This window comes from Pteropus vampyrus, unplaced genomic scaffold (assembly GCF_000151845.1).
Source record: "Pteropus vampyrus isolate Shadow unplaced genomic scaffold, Pvam_2.0 Scaffold16, whole genome shotgun sequence".
In the NCBI taxonomy this organism is placed as follows: Eukaryota; Metazoa; Chordata; class Mammalia; order Chiroptera; family Pteropodidae; genus Pteropus; species Pteropus vampyrus.
In genome coordinates this window covers 11,420,918-11,433,595 of record NW_011888797.1, presented here as the reverse complement: position 1 = coordinate 11,433,595, position 12,678 = coordinate 11,420,918, and the positions used below count along the sequence as shown (strand labels likewise).

The 12,678-nt window shown below is 35.1% G+C and overlaps 1 protein-coding gene across 1 annotated transcript in view; it reads left to right on the top strand.

Annotated features, from left to right (window-relative positions):
* Window positions 1-12,390, top strand: part of DMC1 (DNA meiotic recombinase 1) — a 24,333-nt gene extending 11,943 nt beyond the window's left edge. Inside the window, exons 13-14 of the mRNA XM_023527464.1 lie at window positions 9,105-9,221; window positions 12,321-12,390. Of these exons, the coding sequence (XP_023383232.1) occupies window positions 9,105-9,221; window positions 12,321-12,390 (187 nt within the window). The remainder of the gene's footprint in view (window positions 1-9,104; window positions 9,222-12,320) is intronic.
* Window positions 12,391-12,678: the final 288 nt, after the last annotated feature.

Sequence of the window (12,678 nt, the reverse complement as noted above, 5' to 3'; positions counted from 1 at the left end):
TCTTGATGCAGAATATAATGTGGCTGTGTTTGTGACCAATCAAATGACTGCCGATCCAGGAGCAACTATGACGTAAGCCCCAATATTCTGCTTTTGTGTTTCACAAAGGTTAATATCAAGAAGATTATAGAAATTAAAAAAAAGATTATAGAATAGAAAATTCCAATGTACTCAGTTTTGATGTGGGCACATATCACAAATCACTTTATTGCACAGTGCTTATTATTTCCTAATTGCAAATATCACATATATCCAGAACCTATTTTTCTCTAGTTCTTTATAAAATAAAGCAATAGTTTAACTATTTTCAAAGTTAAACTATGTGCTTCTCTTTTGTCTAGGACTAAAAAGATATTGGAGGACAATAATAAAAAGATCCCAGGGAAATAAAAATGTATATTCCAGATACATGAATGGCTTCTATTGCACTGATAAGCTTTTAGCCTAAAAAAAATGCAGGCTTTTTACAGGATATATATAAGATATATTTATAAGAGGTCCTATGAGAGTAGTCTCCTGTTTGAAAAAACAATTTCAGTCCATACTAAGCTATATGCAGAATTTGTTTAAGTATTTGTGCACATAACACACGTCTTCATGGCTCTGTTTGAAAGATGGCAGTGAAATGGAAAGGCAAGGAAAGCTAAAAGAGGATAATAAAAAGAGAAATTTTGAAGAAAGGTTAGTTGTACCATCAAAATTATGAAGATTATGTATTTGAATAAACTATCAAAATAATCCTGAATTTATGACATTGCTCTTTTTAAAGATCTTTTCATCAATTTTTTATTTAGAAATTTTTTTAAGTAAAGAAATGTTGCAAGACTAGTATAATGAGTAGACATATATCATTCACCTAGGTTCATCGATCATTAATATTTTGCCATATTTTTTCTCTCATGGGTGTACACACATATGTAGATTTTTTCTCCATACAAACACACACATGTGTGCACATGCAGTGTGTGTGTGTGTGTGTGTGTGTGTGTGTGTGTGTGTGTGTTGGTAAACCATTTGACTATTTTTTTTCCTGAATTATTGAGAATTATTAGTAGACATCATGGCACTTCATCTCTTAATACTTCATCTACCTCTTCTAAGAACTAGAACATTCTCCTACTTAACCACAGTATAGTTACACACTCAGGAAATTTAACATTGGCATACTTTTGTTATTTAATATACAGTTGTATTCAAGTGTATCCAATTGTCCCAATAATTTTCTTTATAATTGTTGGCATATTTCGTTTTGTTTTAGAGTCAGGATCAATGGAGGATCATGTGTTACATGTAGTTGTCATATCTCCTTAGTCTCCTTTAATCAGAACAGCTCCTCAACTTTGTTAGACTTTTATGACACTGACATTTTTGAAGAGCACAGGCTAACTTTTTCAGAATGTCCCTCAGTTTGGAGTTGATTCTTTTTTCTCATCATTTAAAATGTTAAACACTTTTGGCAGGAAGACTATAGGGCAGTTTGTTCATTATTAAGGATGTTAAGTTTGCTCATGTGATTAAAGTGGTCTTCACAAGATTTCTGCATTGCAAAAGACCTTTTTCCCTTCGTAATCAATAAGTAATTTGTGGGGTGATACTTTGAGACTGGTGTAAAAAACTTGTTCTATGATAAGCTTTTATCCATTTGTTTTAACATCCATTGATGATTCTTGCTTCCATAAATTAGTACTCTGATGGTTACAGTACAAAGTGATATTACGTTAAAACTAAGTCAATACATCACATAGTAGCAGATAAATCAGTCATTGACATGTTATTTTTTAATTGTTATTAACCATAGTCACCCTGCTGTACATTACCTCCCCAAACTTCCAATTATAAAATAAATGAGTCATAGAGATATGTATCAGAAGATATTTGATATGCTTGTGTAAATTTTGTAAATTATATTGAAACGAATGTGTCTCTCTTTAGGCATTTTCTAAATTAACCCTAAGAATATTGCTGCATCTTCTGCAGTTTGATATATCTCTCATTTTTCAGTACCCTTTTATGAGTATTCACAGGAGATTCCAATGTGAAAATATTAACTATACAAATGATATTAAGCAAGTTAAAAATGTTGGGGAGGGGGAATCAATCATTTAATTCATTCAGTAAATTTTTTTTTGAAAGTCTATACTATGTATCAAGATTCTGGGAATTCACTTGTGAACAAAATAGACTATGTGACTTTCCTCGATAAAAAAAGAAAAACAAATGATGTCCATTTAATTCTAAATTTTAAAGTCTTGGTAGGGCACATAATTGTCTGTAGTCTTTGCATTAAGGCAGTCTTTTCTGTTTTATAAGGTGTCTTTCATACATAGGACATAAAGTACTTCACAAAGAGAATAATTTTAAACTGAAGGGAAATGGAAGATTTTTAAGGCTTGCTTTAAAAAGAGAAAATGACTCATTGGCTCAGAGGGAGGAAGTGGGTTGCAGTCAAATAAAACAGTACAAGTTAAAGAGCAATGTTCTTTCTTCAGGTGTGGGGAGGGAGCATGGCAGAGGCCAATACTGCCTATCTAGAGTTAGACAGCAAAGGCAGTCGGTGGAAATTAGGTCAGATAGGGGCTCTTTTTTTATATTTGTAGAAAGTTTCAAAAAGAGTAAAACCATTTGAATTGATTCCAATAAGACAATAAAAGGAGAAATAAAGAGGTGACGGAAAGGAAATAATTGAAGGAGTTGGAGAAGGTAAGAGATTAACAATGAGATGAGCTAAGTAAAGAGCCAGAGGAGGTAAGAAGGCTAGTATTTTTGCTGGGTGAATCTGCTTTGAAGCATCATCTCCTCCACCTAGCCAAATTGTAAGGAAACAAGGTTCACCATAATTAGTACAGTATAAAGTATTTTAAATTATAACGATGCAAATTAAATGCATATCTTTATATAAAGCATGTATATTGCCATCATTAAATGAAAAAAAAAAAAGGACAGTTTTAAACTAAAGGATTTCAAATGCTATTAGAAAACCTCTTATAAAGAAAATATTTTTGTTTCTCACTGTTGAGGAACTCCAGGCTGCAGCTCGCCCAGGGCCTGTCAGAGAAATATCACTATAATTAGTATGAGTCCCCAAGTACGCTGACAATAATTGAGGCTTATATCCCATGCATTGTACTTGATGGCACATTGTATTAAAAAGAAACAAAATTATAGAGGTGAGGAGCTGCCGTGTGATACAGCAGAGCAGTAGCTCCTAGATGAGGCTTACAGATACAGATTTTGGAACTAGAATGATCCAGTTGATGAAGGTCTGGAGATAAAAAGTCAAACTATCAGCCCCTAAAGCTCACACCAGGGCAAGTAATAAGATGAGCAATGAATAAGACCATGATGTCACCTACCTCTTTTGTATGTTTTGCTAAAACAAAAAGTCATCTTACAACATTTGTAGTCTTATAAATGTGCAGTTAGTTTATTCTCTAAGGATGTCACCCACTGATTCAACATCATTAGCATAAAATTAGAGGCAGTATGGTTAGAGAAGAAACATTAGGGTCACTAGCATGGTGACCTTGTGCATGTCATTTAAACTATTTGAATTTATTTTCTTCCCCATCAAAATTAAGAGCGTATTTGAGGTCGATACTATTATTATTTCTAATTTATATAGGAGGAAATTAAGAGAACTTATATTTATTGATTGCTTATCATGTGCCAGGTGCTTTCATCTGTAATTCTTATGTTACCTCGACATCATTCAGCCTTCTTTGGCTTCCCTATTCTTTCTATAAAGAAATCTCAATATATTGCTCCATCTTTTCCCTGCTCCCCCAAATCCCTAGAATTCCATTTTCAAAATGTTAAAAAAAAAAAAAAAAAAAAAAGTTTAGCTGTTTCTGCTTGCTTTAGAGTAGGAGATTACTTAACAAAACATACTCCTCTTTTGAAACTATCTTTTTCTCCCCAAAGTTTTCTGTTTTGGCAGTATTCTTCTCTCCCTATCTTCCCCTAATCTCAAAGCATCCTTCTCATTCTTGGGCATGCTCACTCCGTCTTTTTCTTCTCAGTAGACCCCTTCTCAAGAATTCTATCTGTAAGCTTACCCCTTAGCAAGTTAATAGTACCAGAAGTACCCATTGTCCTTCAAGCTTGCCCTTGCCCAGGCCTTTCAAGGTCCCTACTCCAACCAGCATTTGAGGTAGATATTATTATTCCTGATTTATAAAGGGGGAAACAGAGGCTCGGAGTACTTAGTACTTAATCACACAAATAAAAAATGGAGCTAGGATTTGAACCCATCTATGACTTCAAAATTAATGCTCTTTTAGCTTCACTGTGCTACCCTTTTCATTCCACTCCCAGAAAGATATCACCTGCCCTACCATCATCATAATCCTATACTTCATAATCCCATTACTCTAATTTGAAGTTGGCAGTCAGGTCATTCTGGGTTTTACCCTCAACAATAGGCCATATTCTGTTCAACCAGAAGGGCTAAATGAAGCAATCTTTCTTGGCCCCTTTGTTTCTAATATCCACCCCTATCTCTTTCTCCTTCTCATCATACTCCCCCACTTCCTGAGAAAAGGAGGAAAGGAGAAAAAAATATAAAAGAAGGGGAAATAAGAGAATAGGCTAAAGAAGGGATGTGGGTGGTTTTCTGAAGCTGTTTTTACTTGGTCAGAAATAGAAATAAATTAAAGCCCTCTAAAAGAATGTGGAATGCTATTACACCTCTTGTGCTTTACCTCAAGACTTGGTTCAAAGGAAGCTCAAATAAACTTTAAGAAAAGTTTATTGGTCTACATGTCACTGAAAGAATAACTGTTTTATCTGAATCATTTAGTTAAATAATAATAGTTACCATTTATTGAGTATCTCTTATGTGTCAAGATTACTGTAAGGGTAGAGCTAATGAATATGGCGTAGTTCCTGGCACATAGTAGGCTCCCAACAATTTATACTAAATATATCTTGAATCCTCACAACAATCCTGAGAGATAAAGTTTTTTTGTTTCCATTTTACAGTTAAACTAAGAATAAAAGTAAGTAACTAGCCCAAGGTAACATAGATAGATAAGTGTTTGAGTCAGGATTATGAAAGCAGGTAATAATAAAGTCACTGGGTTAATGCCTCACCTAAATTATTTCATTTTATTCTCACAACTACTCTACCAGCTAAGCACAGTTATTATCTCCCACTTAAAATGAAGAAACAGACACTTAGAATGGTTAAACAATTTTTCTGAGGTCACATATCTGGCTGATAAGCCAAAATTTGAACCCAGGTCTAACCCCAAATCTAATGTACCACATAGCACATCAGGGCTGTACATGCCTGAAGAAAGGTTGGTGTGCTGTCATTTGAGGGCTTTGCAGGGATGTATCCATTGCTCTGGTAAACTGACCAGGGCCCTCAGCCTTACAGGCAAAGATTTCAATTGGTCATCCTACTGAGAACCAATTTATCTCTCAGGGGCAGACTCGTATTGTTCAAGCTCATAGACTCAACGAAAAATCAGAGGGCCAGTTTACCGATCATGAAAAACGTTACTACACTTGAGGTTTGTGAACAATGCATTCTCTCCTTATACACAGACCTCTACAGGAATCCAAATTTTAATCCAAAGTTATTTACTAAATATGGAATCAAAGCAAAAGGAAATAATTAGATGAGTTAGAAGAGTAAGGACTGCCATATAGTAAGGACTCAATAAATCATGGTTGTTATTATTTTTATTAATACCTATCAATACCAGAGGGGGGAGGAAGCACAAATCTAAACTTACATATAAATTTTTGTATATGCACATTTTTCTGGGGGAGAGTCTATATTTTTTCTTAAATTATCAAAGTGTTAGTGACCTACAAGAAATGTTAAAGGCCATAAAATCTACCCAAAATTCTATACAGAATTCTGAATACCTTGAATGAGCAAGTAAAATTTGAATTGGCTTGATATTCTCCCATAGCTAAAGCTGTTATGCTGTATTGCATTCTGTTTTGGTTAAGTGTAACCTCTTAGTTTATGAGTCATTTTTTAAGGGCTCTTTTCTCCCCATATCTTTCCTATGTATTTTCTTAGTACTTTGGCAAATCTTAAAATTTATTTTCCCATTTAGTTCACTCAAAATCATCTCCCTTTGGAGATGACATTCTTAATATTCAGACTTTTCACCTACAATAATCAATAACAAGCAGTAATACCTATTCTCTTTTGTGCACAGGGTACCATATTGGTAACAGAAAACAATAATTTGCTAAGAAAATACAGTGGCTATACATCTAGAAGCTCCAGCTTCCTGCTCTTTAGATTATCTATAATAGGGTTAGGAGAGGATTACTTCCATTAGGGAGAAATTCTATCTCCTTTTACATTTGCCTTTCTATCAAAACACCTTTCCAAAGTTCCTTAAATTATAGCTTCTTCAAAGATATGTCACAAATCTATGTCCAAAAGGATCTAGACCAGAGAGACCAAAATTGTCTTTTCCTCTGTATTTATTCAACAATATTTATTGAGTGCCTTTTGTATTACAGGCACTTTTCTAAGCACTGGAGTGACAAAGATGAGCAAGGATTTAGAGTATAGTGGGAGAGTAAGACCCATGAATTAAAAATTACAATGTATGTGCTTTAATAGAGAATATACACAGTGGTTTGAGAGCACAGAGGAAGCAGATTCTACTCTGTTTCAGGATGTCAAGCAAAGTTCCCAAGAAGAGATGACACTTGATGGATGAGTAAAAGCTAAATGAACACAGTGGAAAAAGGGCTTTCATTTCAGAAGGAATCATGTGTGCAAAGGCATCAAGGTATAAGAGGAGTTTCTGAAATAAGTAAAAAGAAAAGAAGTTTGAGAGGGAGGGAGGAAGAATGACTACAACTGTAGATAAGTATGCAGGTAGCAGGTAGAAAGAAGGAATAGTTGAGGGAGCCTCTTCCTGAGAGCCCTCGTTTTCTTTGTGAAGAGCCAGGCAATATTGTCCAAAAAGAGGGGACAAAAATGGAGAATGGAACTTATGGAGACTACTGAATGTTTGGAAAAGTGGAGGTGAAGCTAACCATGCTCATATAGGAGAATTACTTGGCAGTATGAGAGACCATCTGTAACACAGCTGTTAAAACTTCTCTCTGCCCATTTAGCTAACTCTGACTATCCTTTCTTGTCTTCTTTTGATAGACACTTCTTACTGGTCTACCTCTGTGGAGCACCAATCTTTCTACAGTCCAATATTCTCCTTGGTATTTTTAAAACTTCCATATCTTAAGTTCAAAAAACATTTTTGAGCACCCACTGTGTAGCTGGTTGCTGTAGAGCTAAATACGATATTGTCTGCGCTTAAGGAGCTTTGTGATAGGTAATAAAGGGATTGAGGGGAAATATATGAATAATAATGGCACTAAAGACAGAACAAAGACAGAGAAGTGCAATAGAGAAGCATGAATATAGTGTTTGCAAGTTCAGAGTTCACAGCCCAGTTGAGTATATCATCAGGGCCTGAAGCAGCCCATCTATATATAGAACAGAGGATTCTTTGAAGACCTTGAAGAACCACCCATAACAAAGGGAAATTTAGAGCCATTCCATTAAAAAGAGTGGTATTGATCTATAAACATTATAGAGAAAACTCAACTTTAGCTATTTCATCCAAATGAGATCACATTATCGCTTTGTTACCACATTCAGCAGCCTGCATAAAGCGACCTACCCAGCATTCTGACTTCTTAACTGCTGTCAGCTTCAACTGCTGGCTGCTACTTTCTTGATAGTGGTTCACTCCAAAACTAACTCTCTGTGTGTAGTTCCTATATTGGACCTCCTGAATCTTAACCAATCCTATTTAAGCCCAGCCAGGGATCTTCTGGTCCTAAACTCCGAGCCCTTTAATCAAGCAGCAGTTTATATCAGCAGACTCCTTTACTAGAGACCTTCCTATCCCCACCATCCTACAGTCTATTCAACTTCATGCCAATCAGCAACATCCTCACTACACTGAACCTTATGCTTAGAGTAACCAGAATCCTGAGCACCTTCTTGGAGCAAGCAGAATTTGAATTCACTTGTAACACTATTCTCACAGAACTGAGGCTAATTCGCCATAGCACGGTTTTATTTTGATCAAGTATAATCTGTTAGTTTATGTTCAGTTACCTCTATTGATGACTTCAAAGCCTAGGTTTTTTTCTGCATCACTTGAGATGATTATGTGTTTTTTTCCCTTCTTTTTATTGATATGATTATTACATTGATAGTTTTCCTATGTTGAACCACTCCTGCATTCCTAGAATAAGTTCTATTTGGTTGTGGTATATAATCCTTTCAATATGCTTCTGAATTCAGTTTGCTGGTATTTTGTTGAGGATTGTTGCACCCAGGCTTTTTTGAAGGGCTCACTAGCAGGGTTATTAAGAACTTGTCATATCTTGCTGAGTGAGTGTTAGTCCCCTAGTGAGTCTATCTCTCAAGATGATTATCAATAATATTTACAATTACCTTACAATGACAATATATTTTTGAATCCACATGATCAGATCTAGTAAGAGCTCATCTTTTCTGAATCATATTTTAGGAAAATAAACTTTAGGCATCAGTGATAAAGACAAAGATATTTCTGAGATTATTCTTACTGCAAATTCATAACCTGTACAACATTGAAGGCTTCCAACATACAGTTAACGCATAAGAAGGTGTTTCTCAATCTCCTGTCATTTATATGTAGCATCATGAAGGAGGGTTGGATATTTCTGAGTCATTAGACTAGAATAATGCTTAGGCCATAGTAAGCTATTAATAAATATTTCTGATAAATGAATGCATGAATAAATAAATTCAATCTTTGTATTTTGTAAAAAAGAAAAATTGCTTAACCCCAAGAGTTATCCTAAGACAGTGAATAATGTTTTATTTGTGTTTTTTCTTTTTAAAAAAAAAATCAAACTAAACATGAACTATTCAACACAAGAGTTTCAAAAGCCAGGACTAGATGGCAATGGTGTACACAGCAGCTCCAAACCCTCCCCCTCCATAGTTAATGAACAAGCCCCTGCCCCACCCTGCTGCCATCTTCTGCAGAAAAGTTGCTTTGAAATTGCAGATATTACTCTAAATAGTCCATATAATGAAACCTAAAAAGGTGTTTTTAATTCAGTTTTCAGGCAGACCCCAAAAAACCCATCGGTGGACACATTCTGGCTCATGCTTCAACAACAAGAATAAGCTTGCGAAAGGGAAGAGGAGAACTGAGAATTGCCAAGATTTATGACAGGTAAATATTCTGTTATTCTTTTTTTAAAATATTTTCTTATTCTCAGATTCTCATGCATATAGTATTAAATAAAATTGCCTCTCCTGGGAGGCTGTAATTATACCACTGGAAGATACCACGTTTTAAAAATTATCCAATACATTGGGAAGTCCCTACTAAGTTCTAAGGATTCAGGGATTCTGTTGACAAATAGATTTTGTTCTTGATTTTCCAAAGCTTACAGTGAAGCTAGATATTGAAGTAAGCAATCCCAACTAAAGTGTAGTAACTGCAGAAGTACACAGTATGACAGGAATATATTCTTCTCCTATTTTTCTGCCAGTTTTCTTTTCAGGTTTCAGTTTAAATATCACTTCCTTGGGAAATCTTTCCCTGGCCCTTGTAGTACACCCTACAGTACACCTTATATTCTTTCAGAGTACTTAGAATTATAAAACAATAAATTTTAAAGAGAAACCTACTACATATCAGCTGTTCTAGGTTCTGGGGAAAGATCAGTGAACAAAACAAAAAGATAAGGCCCTGCTCTCATGGAGCTTACATTCCATTGGTAGTGATTTATAGTATAGCATATGTCATCCCCGCTAGATATTAAATACTTTGAAGATAGGAACACTATAACTGGGACATAATAGATATGTTATATTTGTGACTGATTGATTAGCTAACCTTGAGCAATAAGGCAAAGATTTGTAATAACTCTTTATCCTAGTGAGAGAAAATCAGCCAAAAAGAAATCAGATGAGTTCTTAATATGTTTTCTTTGCTATGAATCATAGTACTTATTATGTATTGCCATTGAATAAATATTAAATAATAAGTTCCCATATCTAGATAGTTTTTATTCAGACCATTTTGCTCTTTATCTCCTGTCCCTGTGGAAAACTATAATATACAAATGCTGTATTTTATGGAGCTTCTAGAAATTTGCAACAAATGTTTTTTGTTAAATTGAATAGGTAATAGGAGAGTCCCATGTTTTTACTAAAATTCCTTGGTCTATATCTTGGATGGATTGCTTTGCTTAGAACATTCCCACTTTTTGCTCTGAATTGTAATCAGTTGGTTACATGTACATCTCCCTCACAACAGTGTCTGAGTCTGTTTTTTTAATGCCCCAGGACCGAGCAAGGTACTTGACACAGTAGGAACTCAATAACTGTTTATTTAATTAACAAATAAATGAACTCCATCTACATTCAATCATTTGTATATTTCATCAAGTCCTCCAAATGTGCAGGAACAAACAACTCCTGCAGTCCTTATAATCATAAAATACTAGGGTTCTGTAGACTCAATAAAGGGTAATTAAAGTTATCATAGAGGTTAGTTATGTCAAGTTTCCATAAATTTGAATGAAAACAGCAAAACTAGATCAGAGCTCAAAATGTCAAAATTTAGTCTTCTGTGCAGCACATACGTCCTTCTTTCTGGTCCCTAAAGATTTCTCACAAAGAATTCTTGGCTTTAAAACTTTTAGGTAGAGAAGATGCTGCTGCTAATCATGATAGGTAACACTTATTGAGTGGCTACTATTTGCTAGGCCTTGCACCAAGTACTTTATATATATTTCACTGTTTACAACAACAAGCCTAAGAGATAGATGTCATTATCCCCATTTTACATAGGAGAAAACCAAGTCTCCAAGCACTTAGGTAACCATTGGCCCTCTACAGTCTATTTTGAACACAGAAGCCAGAGTAGTCTTTTGTAAAACTAAGTCATATCTATCCTCTGCTTAAAACCCTCCAAAGGCTTCTCATCTTAACTCAGAATAAGAGCTCAGATCTCTACAGTGGTTCACAGAGCACTACATGAATGGCACTATTCCTGTTCCTCCTGCTCTCACCCTTTCTTGCAATGCTTCGAGCTCTGTGGGCACCTTGGTGTCCTACACACATGCCAGGCACACTCCTACCTCAGGGCCTTTGCACACTTATTGTCCTCCCTGCCTGGAATAACCTTTCCGCACACAGCCCTCTTTCTGGCTACCTCTCTCACCCTCTTCAAGTCTTTTCCACAATTCCTGTCTCGATCTCCCTATTTTAAATTGCAAATAGCCTCCTCCCAATTTCCACACTCCAATCTCCCTTATGTAGCTCTTTTTATTTCCCCATAACACTTAACATATTCTAACATATCGCATAATATGTTTATTTATTATGTTCATTATTTGTTATCTATCTCTCCTTTCCCAAAATATAAGTTTCACAAGTGCGGGGATATTTGTCTATTTCTTTTTCCACTCATAAATCTCAAGCAATACAACAGGGGAGTAGTTAGGGCTCAATTAATATTTTCTTAATGAGTAAATGAATGGATTCGCTCATTAAGGATGGAATAATAATAAAGGATGGAATTAGGATTAGAATCTATGCTGTCTGAATCCAGAGCCTGCACTTTTAATCATTACACTTTCTTAGCTTGTTATGGATGATCTACTTAGGGTAATCATAGCTCATCTACCATAGCTACCCCCATGACTTCAACTACCACCTTATATACATGTAAGAGAAAGACACTTCTTGTTAAAAAACAAACAAAGAATTCCCCAAGAATTGAGCAGAAAAGTGTTCTCAGAAGAATTCCCAGGTGTACAGGAGTGACTACAAAAAGAAACCCAGCCCTTTTCTTGGAATGTCATCATAGTTACTGCTCTCATATATAACCAGAGCTGGCCTTCAAGTGTACATTTTTCTCTTTAAAATTTTTAAGTGAGTGAATAAAAACCCCATTTATTTTATTCCACTTAGCATATCTGAAGTCAGTAGATATTAAAAACAAAGAACTCTACTGAATTCAGAGGAAAAACACAATGCCTGATAGTACACTGGAAGAACACTCAGTTATCCCTTTTGCCTATTTATAAGTTTGGGGTAATTTTTCTTGACATTAAGAACCTTACATATAGAAGTTGTTCAATAAACGTTTGTAAGGGTTGATAATACTTGTAGGCAAATTCTGTAGTCCACATTTAGCTGTACCAACTCAGATGTTTCTGGAGACTCAGACTGATAGGAGTGTGATGCCTGTGACAGGAATATAGTATTTATAGAAATAGAGCTTTTTATAAACTTCTGTTCCCTTGTATTCTGTTAGTCCTGAGATGCCTGAAAATGAAGCCACCTTCGCAATAACTGCTGGAGGAATTGGGGATGCCAAGGAGTAGGTGGTGAATTGATGCAAATTGCTTCTTAGTGCTTATTAGGAGCTGAAGAAGTGGAAAAGCAGTCTCAAATTTCAGATCTTGAAGTAAGAGTTTGGTTTTTTTTTTTAATGTTATTAAAGGAAAGTCAGAAAGAGATTTCAATCTTATATTTATCTTAAAAGTTCCTCATTTATAATAATACATTGTATGTCAATTCAGGAAAATATATACATATATGAATGAATAAACCTATTGAAGACTAGTTAGGGAAGGTATACCTTATTTTCTTACTTCAGCTTTTTAGAGTGA